This window comes from Aulonocara sp. 'chitande type north' Nkhata Bay, linkage group LG2 (assembly GCF_057382095.1).
Source record: "Aulonocara sp. 'chitande type north' Nkhata Bay isolate Kocher_YH1m ecotype deep benthic linkage group LG2, A_spYH_male_GT1.1, whole genome shotgun sequence".
In the NCBI taxonomy this organism is placed as follows: Eukaryota; Metazoa; Chordata; class Actinopteri; order Cichliformes; family Cichlidae; genus Aulonocara; species Aulonocara sp. 'chitande type north' Nkhata Bay.
The window spans coordinates 30628222-30645332 of record NC_141345.1 but is presented as its reverse complement, the minus strand read 5'-3'; the positions used below and the strand labels follow the sequence as shown (position 1 = coordinate 30645332).

General features: G+C 37.1%; 1 protein-coding gene and 1 pseudogene across 2 annotated transcripts; one reads left to right on the top strand and one right to left on the bottom strand.

Moving 5' to 3' along the window:
* Positions 1 to 539: 539 nt before the first annotated feature.
* LOC147338179 (uncharacterized) lies at positions 540 to 2945 on the top strand. The gene is made up of 3 exons (XM_086258908.1): positions 540 to 873; positions 1062 to 1124; positions 1476 to 2945. Exons 1-3 carry the CDS (start codon positions 772 to 774, stop codon positions 2457 to 2459), a joined length of 1149 nt encoding a protein of 382 aa, XP_086115034.1. The 5' UTR covers positions 540 to 771; the 3' UTR covers positions 2460 to 2945.
* LOC147338178 (uncharacterized) lies at positions 2564 to 11168 on the bottom strand (annotated as a pseudogene). The gene is made up of 11 exons (XR_015124410.1): positions 10768 to 11168; positions 10517 to 10579; positions 8248 to 8673; positions 7981 to 8041; positions 7266 to 7401; positions 6948 to 7043; positions 6456 to 6720; positions 4481 to 4704; positions 4024 to 4224; positions 3720 to 3909; positions 2564 to 3467 (listed from the first exon to the last, which is right to left on the bottom strand). The product of XR_015124410.1 is annotated as an uncharacterized LOC147338178 (transcript).
* Positions 11169 to 17111: the final 5943 nt, after the last annotated feature.

Genomic DNA, 17111 nt, shown 5'->3' with positions numbered 1-17111 from the left:
GATAATGCATGCCCAGGATGAGTTATAATAACAATATGTAACAAAAATTTGATTCAGAATTTATGGGGCGCCGTTTGTAAACTGAAACATGCCGAAATTAACAGCAACATTTTTCCACATTTAGCTCTAAATCTTACAAAAACATGTTTTTTCGAGTCATTTTTTACAACATTTAGTAAAATATTTGTAACTTTTCATATTTAAAACAGGATTTTAAATGTTAAATCTAAATGCTAAATGTTAAATCTAAATGTTAAATGTTAAATCTAAATGCTAAATGTTAAATGTAAATATTATATTTAAATGTAAATGTTAAATGTTAAATGTAAATATTATATTTAAATGTAAATGTTAAATGTTAAATGTAAATATTATATATAAATCTAAATGTTAAATGTTAAATCTAAATGTTATATATAAATCTAAATGTTAAATGTTAAATCTAAATATTATATATAAATCTAAATGTTAAATGTTAAATCTAAATATTATATATAAATCTAAATGTTAAATGTTAAATCTAAATGTTAAATGTTAAATCTAAATGTTATATATAAATCTAAATGTTAAATGTTAAATCTAAATGTTACGGGAAACTAAATATTTAGCTAATATGCAAATTTATTGTACGGGTCAACGGAAATACCAAAATAAAAGCTTCAAGAAAACCTCCCGCGCTAAAGTGTGCCGGTCGCGGTCAGGCTCTGTGTTTGCGCTCCTCTTACGGTCACTTTTGACTGCCATGAGCTGCTTCGACTATTCCCTACCAGCATGTCCAGCGATTTAGCTGAAAACATTGGAAGAGCCGTTTTGTCGGCCATCCAACGATTCAGCGGTAATGCACCCTCGACCTCACAAACGCCGCAGCACTTGGTAAGTTTATTGTATAGCATTTTGGACGGGTTGATAGCAGTGTTAGCAAAACTAGCAAAGCTAAATTACTTAGCTAGTCCTCAATTATTTCATTTGGTAGGCAGCAGACAGAGATCGAACATCATACAACTCTATTTATTTATTTGGTAGGTAGGTAACAGTCGTTCTTGATGTAAATGTTTCCTTAGGAATCCAGCAATGCACCTGGACCAAGTAGACCTGCCGTCTCCACTGGGATACCATACTGCTCGGTAGGCCTTCTTACACATATCATTTAGCTGACTAATTTCTGTTTTTTCTTTGGTGTAATATGTCACCTTAAATTAAATCCTGTCAAAGTAATGATTCTGATTCTACATACATTTCATCTTCTTAGGGGTCCATCACTAGCAGTGTCACATCACCACCAACAACATTCACAAGTTTTACGTCATATTTTATTACTGTTTTTGCTCTGAAGTGTCTTTTGATTGCTCACTTTCATATTTTAAAACTATTGATAAAATATTACTCTAGCTAATCTGTCACAGTACAATTGCCTCAAATTACCCATCTTTTGTTATAGAATTGTGCTCATTGAGATTTTCTGTGCCGTGTTCTAGGATGGTTACCAAGGAAGGCTTCAGATTTCCAAAGAGGAATTGGAAAATGTTCTTTCCCTGAAAACATCTTTTACTGAAGCTGCATCTATCCTTTCCATCTCCAGGCCCACTCTGTATAAGTTACTGCAAGACTATAATATCTCAGAGTCAAAATTCAATGTAATCAGTGACCATGAGTTAGATCAGATAGTGTCCCAGATAAAAACTGAACATCCAAATGTTGGAGAAGTGATGCTGATGGGTCATCTGCGTTCCAAAAACATAGTGGTTCAAAGATGGCGCGTAAGAAAGTCACTGCGGAGGGTGGACTCGGCTGGTGTTCTATCCAGGAGAAGAACTGCAGTTGCTCGGCGAGTATATTCTGTGCCTCATCCAAATTTCATATGGCACATAGATGGAAATCACAAACTGATTCGTTGGAAGTTTGTTGTTCATGGTGCAATAGATGGATACAGCAGGATGTTGATGTTTCTTCGGTGCTCCAGCAATAATCGAGCTGAGACTGTGAAAGCCCTCTTTACTGCAGCTGTTGGACAATTTGGCAGACCCCTGCATATCAGGACTGATCACGGAGGAGAGAATGCTATATTTTATGAATTGGAATCACTTGGTATCCTAGACTTAGAAAATGCAACAGACCTATTTTGCCTTCATTATGTGTTTCTACCACGAATCAACCGCACTTTGAAGGAATTCAAAGCTGGATATAACAATCACTCTGTTTCCACTGAAGGTAATAGAACTCCCATCCAGCTTTTTGCCTGCGGAACTCATGTGTCTCATCGTCACAACCCAGAACTTTCTACAGCAGAGGTCTCCATACCCTCCTTGTCAAACTCTGAAAGTAGGTTTGTCCCATTAAATGACAGCGATTTACAAGAGCTATATACAAGCATTCACCCTTTTGAAGAAGACAACAATAATGGTAAAACATTGTTTCAACGAACACAGCAGTATATTTTTAACAAACTTGTAAATGTGTGACCTCAACCACAGGATACCAGCGATGTTCTAAAGAGTGATGACACTTAGCATTCTTAAATGCTGTACAGCAAATGCAGTTTTTGTACTACTGCAGAAGCCCCTCCCCTCTAGCAGTGATGCCTCCTGCCACATAAGGACTCAGAGTTAATGACTGACAGTGACTCATAGGCTATTCAGAAGGCTACAACCACTTTTAGTTTATGGGTAAAACCAGTTATTCAGATTGAAGTAAAGATCAAATTCACACTGTAATACAGTATAACAGTGAAAATTATCAACACGGAACAGTCAGTCTTTAAATCAATTCACAAGATTATCTACAGTATTGTTTTAATCATTGTAAAGTTGCAATAGTCTTAATAAATGTTGCTGTTAGATGTCTAAGTAATCCTGGCTTGTTCTACAAAGCATGTTTAGTATACTCTGTGCATAAACTGTTTTGAAGTGTCCTTGTTTAAAAAAGAAAAGCTTAATCAAATTGTATTACACCAGTGACTTTATTGATTTGTCGTTGAAAATACAGAGTTAGCATTTTTATAAATCTATTGAAGCTTTGAAAATTATTACATTTCAACATTAAATGCAGTCAGAATTTATTTCAACTATCTTGTATGAAGCAAAGTTACTTGAAACTACAATTAATGAACAGGATTAGAGTTAACAAACCCACCATTTTAATTTCACTTTTTTTGGAACATGTTTAGATGGTGCTGAATAAAGCTCCATTCATGAGTGCTACTAAGAAGCAGTAATGAAAAGCATCATCATCAGCCATTGTTGTTTCATTCACAAAAAGCTGAAGCTCATTTGTACATGTGTGTGCAATCGGGAGATGTTTGCTTTCATCGTGAATGAATGTTATTTTAGGAGCTGGTTGAAAACCTATGGCTGGAACCTTGCTGCTCCCGGTGGCAAAAGCCAAGATGTGACCAGGCCTCAAAGCCTTCACAAATGCCTCTTCATCCTTGGTAAGAGTCCTTTCTCCAAGTGAGTCTCTCAGCTCTTCATCTAAAAACAAAGAAAAACCACCATTAACCTGGGGACACTAAAATAGTTAAAGCTTGAGCTAACAACTAAATGATGGCTAATGTTTTTATAAAAAATACAGAGGTTCTGTCTTTGCCTTGCTTGTCAGTTGTAAGCTATCATACATCTTTATTCCTGTTTTGTGTGCGCGCATGTGACATAAAAAGACAAAGTTTTACTTTAGTGTCCCGAATTGTTTCATGGCCAGACTACATTATGTGAATTTCTGCTTACTTTCGACACACTGGAGAAATTCCCGAAATTTGACCACCATCAGCTCCTCTCTAACTCTTCTGTTGCTCCCAAGGACAGAATAGCTTGGCCTGAGAACCCCAGCAATTAAACTGGCTGTCAGATCTTTGTCCTCCCCAGATAGGTCAAGCAGAACACGCAAACTGGGGTTCTCTCTCAGGAGTGATAAAATCTAGACAGAAAAGTTTAAATAATGGTTAAATTCCAGTTTTAAATATAAAAAGTAGCTCACTCTAAATGATTATAAAATAATGACCAATTGATACAGAAAAAATATAAATCTCACTCCATAGTAGGACAAGCCATCAGTTAGTTGATCGAAACAGCTTTGCCGTTGCAGAACTGCAAGGTATAGAGCTGCATTTTTCACAAACAGATCTTTATTGGCCATGGTGACTGTGAGTGGAAGACCTTCAACTTGATATCGCCATGAGTCGCAGCAGCTGACTGCTTCCTCCAAATCATGTTGAGTTGTTGCATTTACAACCTAAATATTTAAGAAAAACACTTTAAATGTTTGTTTTTTACCAGTGTACACAAATACTGCGTTTTTGTTTTGGTTTATTTGGCTGTATTGCACCAATATTTTTTTTTTTTAACAAAAAGGAAACAAATTGAAAATATAATACATGGAATTGCCTCTAATAACCAAAAGTGTATTTATTATATATTATAAAAGAAGACCAGAAGACTTGTGAATATAGGAAATATTACAATATTCTTGTTATAATATTGCAATTCACCTTTTTCAGATTCTCTCTTAACTCAGGGTCACCTATATCATCCGGTGTTAGGTGTACTTGAAGAATGTCTCCTGACACAATGTAGTCTACTACATGTGGAGAGAGAAAGGCAGGTGCTTCTCCACCTTGCACTATTATCGTGGACAACATCCTGCCAATGGTTCGATATACTCCATTTTGCAAGTGTAGGATGTTAAATTTCAGTGTGCATCCATTTGGTGTAGCTGAAAAATAACACACAAAAAAGTATATTCTGTACAGACCCCAAACTGATATCTTGAGATTGACAGACAAAAATGTATTACTTTTTTTTTTTTTTACTGTTTCAGACACACAGAACATAACAGATTTATTATCTGTAGTCATTTATTAACTTGTTAATGTTCTGTCAAACAATGTTCAGATCAGGTGGTTGTTGCGTTTGTAACATTATAAAAACGAGTGTCGTCAACAAGCCTTTAGGCCTTGAGTAAGTAAGTAAGTTAGTTTGACTGTGAAATCCTATTACCTTTTTTTTTTTTTCTAAATGACATCAGAAACAGCAGTATGCGACATTACGTGATGGCAGAGCTTCAGTTCATCCTTTGTCATTTTTTTTTTTTTTTTTTTTAATAAATAGGACAGGGGGAATGAATGAGAGAGAGAGGGGGAGAGAAAGAAAGAAAACCAAAGGGGAGAAGAGACGGTGAGAAGGGGGGGGAAGAGAGAGAAAAAAAAAAAAAAAAAAAAAAAACTCCTGGGTCACCTGTATGGAGAAAAAAAAAAAACAAACAAACAAACAAAAACAAACAGAGGAGACAGCAAACAACAAAGAGCAACATAATAATAGAGAAAACAAAGCACCATCACAATAAACTAGCTAGTCATAGATATCAGTATTTACTAAGTAATAAACGATATTGTGCAGCACCCCAGATAGACAGCGCACAGTGTGCTTTGAGGCAGCAGCCAAGAAAGCTTTAGTCCGCGTCTGTGAATACCCATGTGTGCATACCTGTGTGGATCAGCATGCTTGCATTCCAAAGGTTTCTCCATGTAATGATCTGCTAGGGAGTGTGGGGGGGCCACAGCCCCGTCCTCCAGGGTGTGAAGCGGGTATGGAGGAGATCAAAACTCCAGACATCCAGAGGCCCCCAGAACACAAGAGACCATGGAAGACCAACAGAGGGGCAGCCGCGCCACTGTTCCAGTAAGAGCTGAGGAGAGTCCCAGATGAGGGCTCGCCCAGCAGCCGCGGAGCAGAAGTCAGGGGGAGTTGCAGTGACGCGCCCGTGAGCTCCGCCGGCCCCCAGCTGCGCCTGAGGCCGAGAGGCCGGGGGCACCCCACCTCCAAAGGGGCCCGAGCGAGCCCCAGGCCCCAGGCCCCGACAAGCGGCCGCCAAGGAGTGAGCCGGTGTGCACCCGGACGCCCACCCCCAGACACAAAGAACCACCAACACACCGACACCTGAGGGAGTCCGCCACCGGCAGGGGAAGTGGTGGTGGGTGGAGATAGGCCTCCAAACCTTGGAGGGCCTGAGGTGTCCCCAGAGAGGTGGCGTCTGATACCCAACCTGACATATAGACACAGACATACAGGCACACACAGACACAAACATCCATTCCCACCCTCATGCTCTCCTCATGGTTCGATATACTCCATTTTGCAAGTGTAGGATGTTAAATTTCAGTGTGCATCCATTTGGTGTAGCTGAAAAATAACACACAAAAAAGTATATTCTGTACAGACCCCAAACTGATATCTTGAGATTGACAGACAAAAATGTATTACTTTTTTTTTTTACTGTTTCAGACACACAGAACATAACAGATTTATTATCTGTAGTCATTTATTAACTTGTTAATGTTCTGTCAAACAATGTTCAGATCAGGTGGTTGTTGCGTTTGTAACATTATAAAAACGAGTGTCGTCAACAAGCCTTTAGGCCTTGAGTAAGTAAGTAAGTTAGTTAGTTTGACTGTGAAATCCTATTACCTTCAAAAGCACCACTGTCCTGAAAGATGGCCTTCACCAGTAAAGGTCAGCAGCATCTTCCTCTGTATCATGTTCATCGCTTGCAAATGTGACATAAAGCATCTCACAGCTTTCTGCAAACTTGGGTCTCTTGAACTGACGCAAAGCAGTCGACCACACATTGGCTCGACTGATATGGAGTTGTCTTGTTCCTGGTGTAATGACTTTCTCACTATGAGCTCTAAGAAGACCTTCAATTTCTTCTTTGCTGAGCTTCTTAAAAGACCTATATAAAAAAGGGACAATGACAAACAGATCTTGGGGAAAAATGGAAATTTGCTGTACATTTGACTCAAGTGCACAGAGTTACAACATATAATTATGTTGTGATAGTCCATATTAAATTAGTCAGAAATGAGCAATTACCTTTGTAATTGTGTAACTGCAAAAAAATGATGCAAGTAAAGATGCAAATAAAATATTCAATTATCAAAGGTTACTTTCAAATCTTACCTTGAAATATGAACTTCACTCTGTCTATCAGACTCTTCTAGGAGGCTACGCTGAATTGCCTCTTCAAGAGCTTCATCTTCCTCCAGAAAAATAGGGCTAAGTAGATAAGAGATATTAGAAATCATAAAACATGTCAGCCTTGAAGAATTTCTCACACTACATCATTAAAAAAAAAAAAAAAAATTAAATGTAAATCCTAAAGTTGCAGTCATTCAGCAAAAAAAAACCCAAACATGCAAATTGGAAACTTGCATCAAAACAATATCCTAAACAACATCTAAAATGAAGGATTTCTTTAACCCCTAGACAACAGCTTACACAAATTCTGCCACATTATATGGAAACATCTGCTGTCCCTCTGCCTGTCCCTCATTTTCACTCTCTTGAATGCAGCTCTCTGTTTCCTGATGCTTGGCCTCACTTTCACCTGGTGTTGTAGACAACGCATGATGCACTGAACAAAGGAAAGAAGGTCAGCATGACTAGCTTCATAATGTTAACAGCCTTTATATATCCTTATATTAGTTTAAGTGAAAGTTGGGCACATATTCCTCCTTGGCTGTAATCACCTGTGATAATTTGTAAACATTAAAATGGTAAATGGACTGTATTTGTATAGCACTTTTACTAGTCCCCCCTAAGGACCCCAAAGCGCTTTACACACCCAGTCATCCACCCATTCACACACTGGTGAAGGCAAGCTACAGTTGTAGCCACAGCTGCCCTGGGGCAGACTGACAGAGGCGAGGCTGCCATATCGCGCCATCGGCCCTTCTGGCCAACACCAGTAGGCGGTAGGTGAAGTGTCTTGCCCAAGGACACAACGACCGAGACTGTCCGAGCCAGGGCTCGAACCGGCAACCTTCCGATTACAAGGCAAACTCCCAACTCTTGAGCCACGATCGCCCCAATCGGACAAATTAACGATGCTCTCATCAAACAAACCCCCCAGGAATTATTACGCACTGCAGTAACAAAATCTAACTGGTCATCGAGCTTAGAACCTCACTAGGTTTTCATTCACATCACATACCTCGTCTTCTCCGGCAGACTGGACTTTCAAAGTCACTATCAGACAGCTCTTCTGGTTCCTCCTGAGGGAAAAGAAAGCATGTTCTACATAAAATCAAATACAGTTGCACCAAATCACTGGTAACACAGAGGCACATGGCTGCACTAAAAACTGTTTACACCTGCTGAAACTGCAATATTAATTAATACAATTAATAAAATTATGTTAAGGGAACAGACTCACTTTTTAGACAATAAATATTTCTGCACTGCAATATAAAATGTTTACCTGTGCAGGTTTTTGTATCCCTGCCATTATATAGAGGCAGGTGGTGGAACAAATCGAGCCAACTTCTTGGCCACCCCAAAGAAAACTGCTAGAAACATTTGGTTTCATTAGTCGTTTACATCCTCTAATTGTACTCAAATACTCAAAAGGGAATGTCTGGCCAGTTGACAGTGCAAATGTTCTTCTGAAGATTGCTGCTATTTCTTCTCTAAGTTGTGCTTCAGACCAGTCAGATGTAAAGGATATCTTCCCAATAAGGCCATCTTGTGCTAGTTTTGCTCGTGAATCTCCTCTCGGTATGAGAAACGTTGATGTTGAAGACAAGGGCAAGCACACAACATCTTTTGTATAGTGTTTGCAGGTCTTGTTTTTTCTCACAAAATGTGAGCGCGTAGCATGAGCTTGAGGAACTGATGGAAGAGGAACCTGAAATGAATTCAAACACAGATACAGATAGACACCTATGCATTACAATACATCCGTAAGGTTTCTGTTATCTGTTCATTAAAAACAAACAAACAAACTGTAGACTCAGACCATCTTACTATTGTCTACCCATTACACAGAAAACTGAACCTTTTGTATCTTGTAGATTAGCATTTGGTGATTGTTGGTCAAGTTGGTGATTCAGTTCCCAGGTGCTCTAATCTAGAGCTCCCAATGAGTTTATCCGACTATGACTGTGTGCGAATGTTGGACAGAAAAAGTGCTTGTATTAATCTGTGCATGTGAATGGGTAAATGAGATCTGTTGTATAAAGTGCTTTGAGCACTCAATTAGAGTAGCAAAGGCCTGCAATTAGGTCAGTGTGTATTTGGACCCTAACAAGTTTTATTTTGTTGCCCGTTTACTGAAACATATTCCAATCAAAATTATATCATGGACATGATGTGCAGACTAAGCTTTAATTTAGGGTATCCATATTAAAATGATGATGTCATTACCAATTAAGCAGATAAAAGGCCTGGAATTGATTTGAGACGTAGTGTTTGCATTTTGAAAATTTTACTGTGAACAGACAACATGCGGTCAAAGAGAACATAACAGAAAAAAGAAAATTAAGAAATTAATACAGCCACTACAGTGACCATCAAAACGATGAAAAATATTGACGTAAAATTTATTTTGCGACACCACAGAACAAATGATAGCGTATAATATGAAATGATAGATGTTTTCATATCGTCATATCGAACAGCCCTAATACAGAGGGTTCACTGCAAGGTGCAAGCCACTCATAAGCCTCAAGAATAGAAAGGCTAGAATGGACTTAACAAAAAAAAAAAAAAAAAAAAACCATCTAGTAAAAGCCAGCTAAATTTTGGAAAAACATTCTTTGGACAGATAAAACCAAGATCAACCTCTACCAGAATGATGGCAAGAAAAAAGTATGGAGAAGGGTGGAACGACTCATGATCCAAAGCATACCACATCATCTGTAAAACATGGCAGAGGCAGTGTGATGGTTTGGGCGTGCATGGCTGCCAGTGGCACTGGTAGTGTTTACTGAATATGTGACACGGGACTGAAGCAGCTGAATGTGTTCAGATACATACTTGTCTGCTTAAGTCCAGCTAAAAGTAGTCACATTGATTGGGCAGCATTTAATAATAAAGATGGAAGATGACCCAAAACATACAGTCCAAGCACCCCATGACTTTAATAAAGTAAAGAAATAGAATATTCTTGAATGGCCAAGTCAGTCACTGGATTTTAACCCAATTGAGCATACATTTCAGTTGTTGAAGACTAAATTTAGGACAGAAAGGCCCACAAACAAACAGCAACTGAAAGCCAATGCAGTAAAGGCCTGGCAGAGCCTTAGTAAGGAGGAATGCCAGCATCTGGTGGTGTCCATGACTTCAAGACTTCAGGCTGTCATTGCCAACAAAGGGTTTTGAATAAAGTAATAGAAATTATCATTTTATTTTCAGTTATTTAATTTGTCTAATTACTTTAGAGCCTCTGAAATGATAGGATTGTGTTTACAAATTAATTTTTCCCTCTCACATTTTTATGCATTCATTTAGTCCAACCCACTGAATTAAAACTTAAAGTCTGCACTTCAACTGCATTGGAGTAGTTTCATTTTTAATTCATTCTGGTAATGTACAGAAGCAACATTAGAAAATGTGTCTGTATCCAACTACTTATGAACCTGACTGTATATCAAAACCAGTCAGCTAAGATAAGATAACATACCTTTATTAGTCCCACAAGGGGAAATTTCATGATAAATGAATTAAATGATATGTGTAAGAAGGCCTACCGAGCAGTATGGTATCCCAGTGGAGACGGCAGGTCTACTTGGTCCAGGTGCATTGCTGGATTCCTAAGGAAACATTTACATCAAGAACGACTGTTACCTACCTACCAAATAAATAAATAGAGTTGTATGATGTTCGATCTCTGTCTGCTGCCTACCAAATGAAATAATTGAGGACTAGCTAAGTAATTTAGCTTTGCTAGTTTTGCTAACACTGCTATCAACCCGTCCAAAATGCTATACAATAAACTTACCAAGTGCTGCGGCGTTTGTGAGGTCGAGGGTGCATTACCGCTGAATCGTTGGATGGCCGACAAAACGGCTCTTCCAATGTTTTCAGCTAAATCGCTGGACATGCTGGTAGGGAATAGTCGAAGCAGCTCATGGCAGTCAAAAGTGACCGTAAGAGGAGCGCAAACACAGAACCTGACCGCGACCGGCACACTTTAGCGCGGGAGGTTTTCTTGAAGCTTTTATTTTGGTATTTCCGTTGACCCGTACAATAAATTTGCATATTAGCTAAATATTTAGTTTCCCGTAACATTTAGATTTAACATTTAACATTTAGATTTATATATAACATTTAGATTTAACATTTAACATTTAGATTTATATATAACATTTAGATTTAACATTTAACATTTAGATTTATATATAACATTTAGATTTAACATTTAACATTTAGATTTATATATAACATTTAGATTTAACATTTAACATTTAGATTTATATATAACATTTAGATTTAACATTTAACATTTAGATTTATATATAACATTTAGATTTAACATTTAACATTTAGATTTATATATAATATTTACATTTAACATTTAACATTTACATTTAAATATAATATTTACATTTAACATTTAACATTTACATTTAAATATAATATTTACATTTAACATTTAGCATTTACATTTAACATTTAAAATCCTGTTTTAAATATGAAAAGTTACAAATATTATACTAAATGTTGTAAAAAATGACTCGAAAAAACATGTTTTTGTAAGATTTAGAGCTAAATGTGGAAAAATGTTGCTGTTAATTTCGGCATGTTTCAGTTTACAAACGGCGCCCCATAAGAATTAAGCATCATGTCCCAAGAATGAGAATAGTCTCAGATTTTAGCTGCAGGAGGTGCAGGACACAAAGCAGACGCCACCTCGTCCTCCTCAAACCTTAAACTCCATCATGATCCTTCACATCTTGACCTTTTTGTCTGTCTTATTCATTTCTTTAAATGGGTTTCAGTGCTGCATGGCTGTGGTTTGGGCATTCTGTTTCATATATGGTCATTGTGGCTGTATATAGACCCCCACACGTGCACTAAAAAGGGGAAAAAATCCAATCTACCCCTTGTGTTTTTCTGGAGGACATTTACAGTAAGAGGTCGCTCGTGTGCACACGTTCATTTTAAAGGCTACAATGAGGTGGAAACAGATGCTTACCCCTCGCAGTGAACTGAGGAAGTAAAGCAGCAGTGTTGCATCATGACTAAGCGGCTAAGAGTTTCAATGATGGTGGAGAGGGGATTCGGACCCCCACAGGCTCCCACAGGCTCCTGGCTCTCTTAATTATGACGTTAAATGTCAAACTACCGGGGGAATTTTAATTAAAGAGTTAATTTCCTGCACACACCATCTGTTTTGGAAACACCTGGAGTCACTCAGAAATTTCGAAAGATCTGTCATGCTTACTGTTCAAAAGCTGTAGTATCTCATTATCTTTTTTTTTTTTTAAAGTGCCACAATATTTTGATTTCTCGCGCTTGATCATTTCGTAAGATGTCACAATTATTTTGCGGTCGATTTTTATTTTGTCATATTTAATTTCCTCTTTGCAGATTCTGTTTATGCAGGTTGTTTAAATTTCTGTTGCCTTGTTGACTGAAATCATTGCCTTCACTTTCATTTTAAGCTAATCAGCAATATCAACATTCAGATGTACAATACAAACAATGATAAACAATTACAGCACTGTTGATACCGATGAAGAGCTTCGGCCTATCTTCAGTTTACTGATGACTTCATGGTTTTCTACACTTCAGCCTTACACTAGATGCATGAAAGGGCCGTCACCAGTGAAACCTTTAATAAAACAAGCAGGCAGTAAAGTCTGTGTTTGACTCATCAGTAAACACTACGCAGTTCATATTGATGCAATAATATGAAATGAGCATTAGCCCTATTGGTCAGTGCACTGATTGTGAGGTGTGGTGATTGCTGTCTTTAACACAGAGATACCAGCCTGTGGTGCATTCTGGTTCTGACCTCTGCACCACAACAAAATACACCAGTAGCAATTTGGATGCAGCATATTTGGTCAGAGTGTTTATTTTGAAAACCATGATCTGTGCGGTTCCTGCATCTGACTTCCTTCCTCCCTTCCTTCATCTGCAGCTTTCCATTGCCGCATTCGATATTTGACTCCTTTCTTGATTACTCTGACAAGTCAAAGGAAGCAGCAGGGCAAACTATCTTCAAACTGATTCTTACTGAATGTGCGAACTGTGTAGGAACACAACATTCATTGAACATAGAGTTTGAATGACCTCGCCATATGACAATATAAAGAATGGTGACTGAAAACGCTCACAGCTGCTCTCAAATGTGTCCCATATGTTATACAAACAACTTCAGAAGAGGACATGGGGACTATTATTGCTGCTTATGGGATGACTTGTATATTCAATGATGATATACAGTTGTATGAATGTAGCAGAGGAAAGCATGGTCTACTTTAATTAAGATGATATTTTAAGGATAATTTTTATACTGTGTGTTAGTATTTGTAGATAATATTTGTGGTATTAGTTAAAAATGAATGTCATAACAACAGATTAAGGGATTTTTGATGTTTGACAGCTGAAGAAACATTAACATTAAGTGAGAAAAAAGCAAATTACTAACATGGATGTATTAAAGGACGGATTTACATAAGAGGTTTGTTGAATTTAACGTCTGCATTTGAACTATAGGAATTTGCCACATGGGGTCCAGTCTGCCAGGAGAAAAAATAATAATGAGTGACAAAAGAAAGCTGGAGGATTGTGACTCCTGAAAATGACTGAAGGTGTAAGTCACTCAGTCCAAATGTTAAGAGGAGATATTCAGGGGTAAAGCAGAAGTAAACAGAAAAAAAAACTTCAAATGACCAAGTCGTAGGGCCAGCTCCTCAAAATGAATCATTGATATAGAAAACAAAGTTTCTACTTTTTTGGATTTTCTCTGACTTTCTGTGTAGTATTGCCCACAGGTTCATACACTTTGATCACCAACATGAAATATACTTTTAAGGCCCTGGAGAGAAATCTAAATATACAGCGCTGGAAGATGTACTTCCATCTTTGGCAATGCTGTAAAAGTACCCCTTCAAAAAAGCTCCTCCTTGTAAAGGTATTAACATGAAAATGAAGTTAAAATACTCCATCCAGAAAAATATGACTGTATTATTTTATTGTCCGAGTACAGGCATGTATGTTTATCAGAAATATTTTAACTGTCGGAGGAGAAATTTGACAATTCCTGGATTGTCAATAACGTACCCACAAATCTTAAAAGGATATTTGTATCCTGAATAAAGGCAGAGGTTCATGGTGTAAAGCAGTGCTGTATGATTATGGCCAAATTGATTTTATATTACGATTATATTTATATTTTGATCAATATTGAAATCAAGTTACTTACCAAGGTTATTCACTCGTTTTAGTGATGAATGTTTTTATTGCACTTAAACATAACACTGCTTTCACGTCCACATAGTGCGATATTCCTTTTAATGTATAAATTATTGCATCAATATCATATTGGTCCTTCTCAATGACTGTATGAAAGATGGACGACCTCGCTGCACTTCCTCCCATTGTACAAAAATGAAGCCAAAATTTTCCGTTTGTCCCCGCTCTTTCTGCCATTCCCAGAGATATGCAAGTTTCTTTGGGACTGCAGCTGCCAGTCAAAGCTGTTATGATGACGTTGCAGCCCAATTTAACAGCATTTTGGTAGTAATTAGAATCAAACTTGTGAAAAAGGAGACCCCTTGAACACAAATAAGCGTGATGAGAGAGAGAAAGTTTTATCTACTGATTGTAACGATATTGACATGAAAATCGTCAAGAAGGTCATTGAAGGAATTGTAGGACCTCTAACATATATTTGCAACTAATAATTTCAGACGGGAAAAGTGCCAAACAAAATGAAAATAGCTAAAGTTGTGCCGCTGTATAAAACCGGGGATAGACGCCACTTCACAAATTACAGGCCTGTTTCTTTACTACCACAATTCTCCAAAATCCTAGAAAACCCGTTTAATAAACGATTAGACAAATTCTTAGATAAATATAAATTACTCTCTGACAGTCAATATGGATTCAGATCAAAAAGATCAACATCTCTGGCATTAATCGAATCAATTGAGGAGATTACAAATGCTATAGATCAGAAACAGTATGCAGCTGGAGTATTTCTGGATCTCAAGAAAGCATTCGACACAATCAATCATGACATATTAATTAATAAATTGGAACGGTACGGGATCAGGGGGGTTGTACTGCAATGGGTGAAAAATTATTTAAGTGACAGAAAACAATTTGTGAAGCTGGGTGTCCATTCCTCATCATGCTTGGACATTGCTTGTGGTGTTCCACAGGGCTCTGTACTGGGTCCAAAATTATTTATTATTTATATAAATGATATTTGTAAAGCATCTGATATATTAAAATTAGTATTATTTGCAGATGACACAAATATTTTTTGTTCTGGGGGGAATCTAAAGGAGCTGCTGGATACAATTACTTCAGAAATGTGCAAAATTAAAAAATGGTTTAACAGGAACAAACTATCGCTAAATCTAAGTAAAACTAAAATTATCTTATTTGGGAATTCCCTTAGAAATGCACAAGTGCAGATTCATATAGATGGTGTGGAAATTGAAAGAGTACTTGAACATAAGTTTCTTGGTGTGATTATAGATGATAAATTAAACTGGAAGTCTCATATAAATCATATACATAACAAAATTTCAAGAAGTGTCTCAATCTTGAGTAAAGTAAAACACATTCTGGACCACAAATCACTCCACATTCTCTATTGTTCCCTGATTGCACTGTATTTGAATTACTGTGGAGAGGTTTGGGGCAATACTTACAAATGTTCGCTATCATCAATCTTTATATTACAAAAAAGGGCCTTAAGGATAATCCATAAAACTGGTTACAGAGATCATACAAATCCACTATTCTTAAAATCAAAAATTCTAAAATTCACAGATCTGGTTCATTTTCTCACTGCACAAATTATATATAAAGCAATAAATAACCTGCTTCCTGACAATATTCTAAAAATGTTTTCTAAAAGGGAACGGGGATACAATTTGAGGGGGGAATTAAATTTAAAACATCCTCGTATCCGTACAACATTAAAAAGTTTTTGCATCTCTGTGTGTGGAGTGAAGCTGTGGAACAGACTAAGTAAAGATATGAAGCAATGTCCAAGCATGGCGCAGTTTAAAAAGCGGTTTAAGGATATGGTTTTTACAGGGTACAGGGAAAGGTAGAGATTTGATAGGGTGTTCTTGTCTAATGTGTTTGCGGGTGCACGGGTATGTTGGTATGGGTATATATATATATTTGTAGGTTGTGTATCCTTGAGGTGAAAATGTGTATATGTGCGTATGTGTATATACGTATGTATGGATAGACAGAAACATATATGTATATATAAAAAAAAAAATAAAAATAAAAATTACACATGACATATAATGTAATTGCAAGGAGGTATTTTTGTAGTCTATTGATACTATATAGTGGAAAAGGGGTGGGATTAAATAAGCTTATGCTTCTTCCTGCTCCTTTCTGAACATGAACTTTATTTGGAGTTGTGGTTGCTCGTTTTCCTTTTGTTTTGCTTTGTTCATTTGTCTCTTTTAATTCTATTTTGTTGTACTTTTTCAACATGTTAAAAATAAAGATTCAATCAATCAATCAATCAATCAATCTATTACTTTAGTATTTTAGTCTGACCCGAGGAGGCAGGCTTAAGACCTATACTGCAGCCAGACCCCAGGGGGGCGATAGAGACGTTTTGGCTTCATTTTGGGGGAAATATTAGGTAGCCCATATTTTATACAGTCATTGCTCCTTCTTATTAACCAAAATTTAGTAAATAATGAAGAACTTTAAAAATAGAAATACTAATTAAATCAAAAGGGAGCTGCTCTCACTTTTATAGGATGCTAAATTTTAGGTAATTAAAACATCACTGCAGACATATGATGTTTATTTGCTTGACCAAAGTGCATCTCCTAAAACCAAATAAAAGAAAACTCCTAAAGTGCAGGTTTTGCCACTTTGGAAAAATAATTAATACATGAATTATCCTGGAGTTTGTGGTGTTTTTTCAGGCAGTTATATAAATTAGTTGTACTGGTTTGCATTGCATACACCACTCTATAGCCCTCTCTTACTGATTTAGGGAGCACTTGATTTGCTCTAGTGTATAGCGTGATACTCAGTGATGTTGATAATTCAGTACAGTGCAGTTTAGCTTGAGGATTTTGTCTTTGAAGTACAGAACACCTCCCCAAACCAGTCATTCTC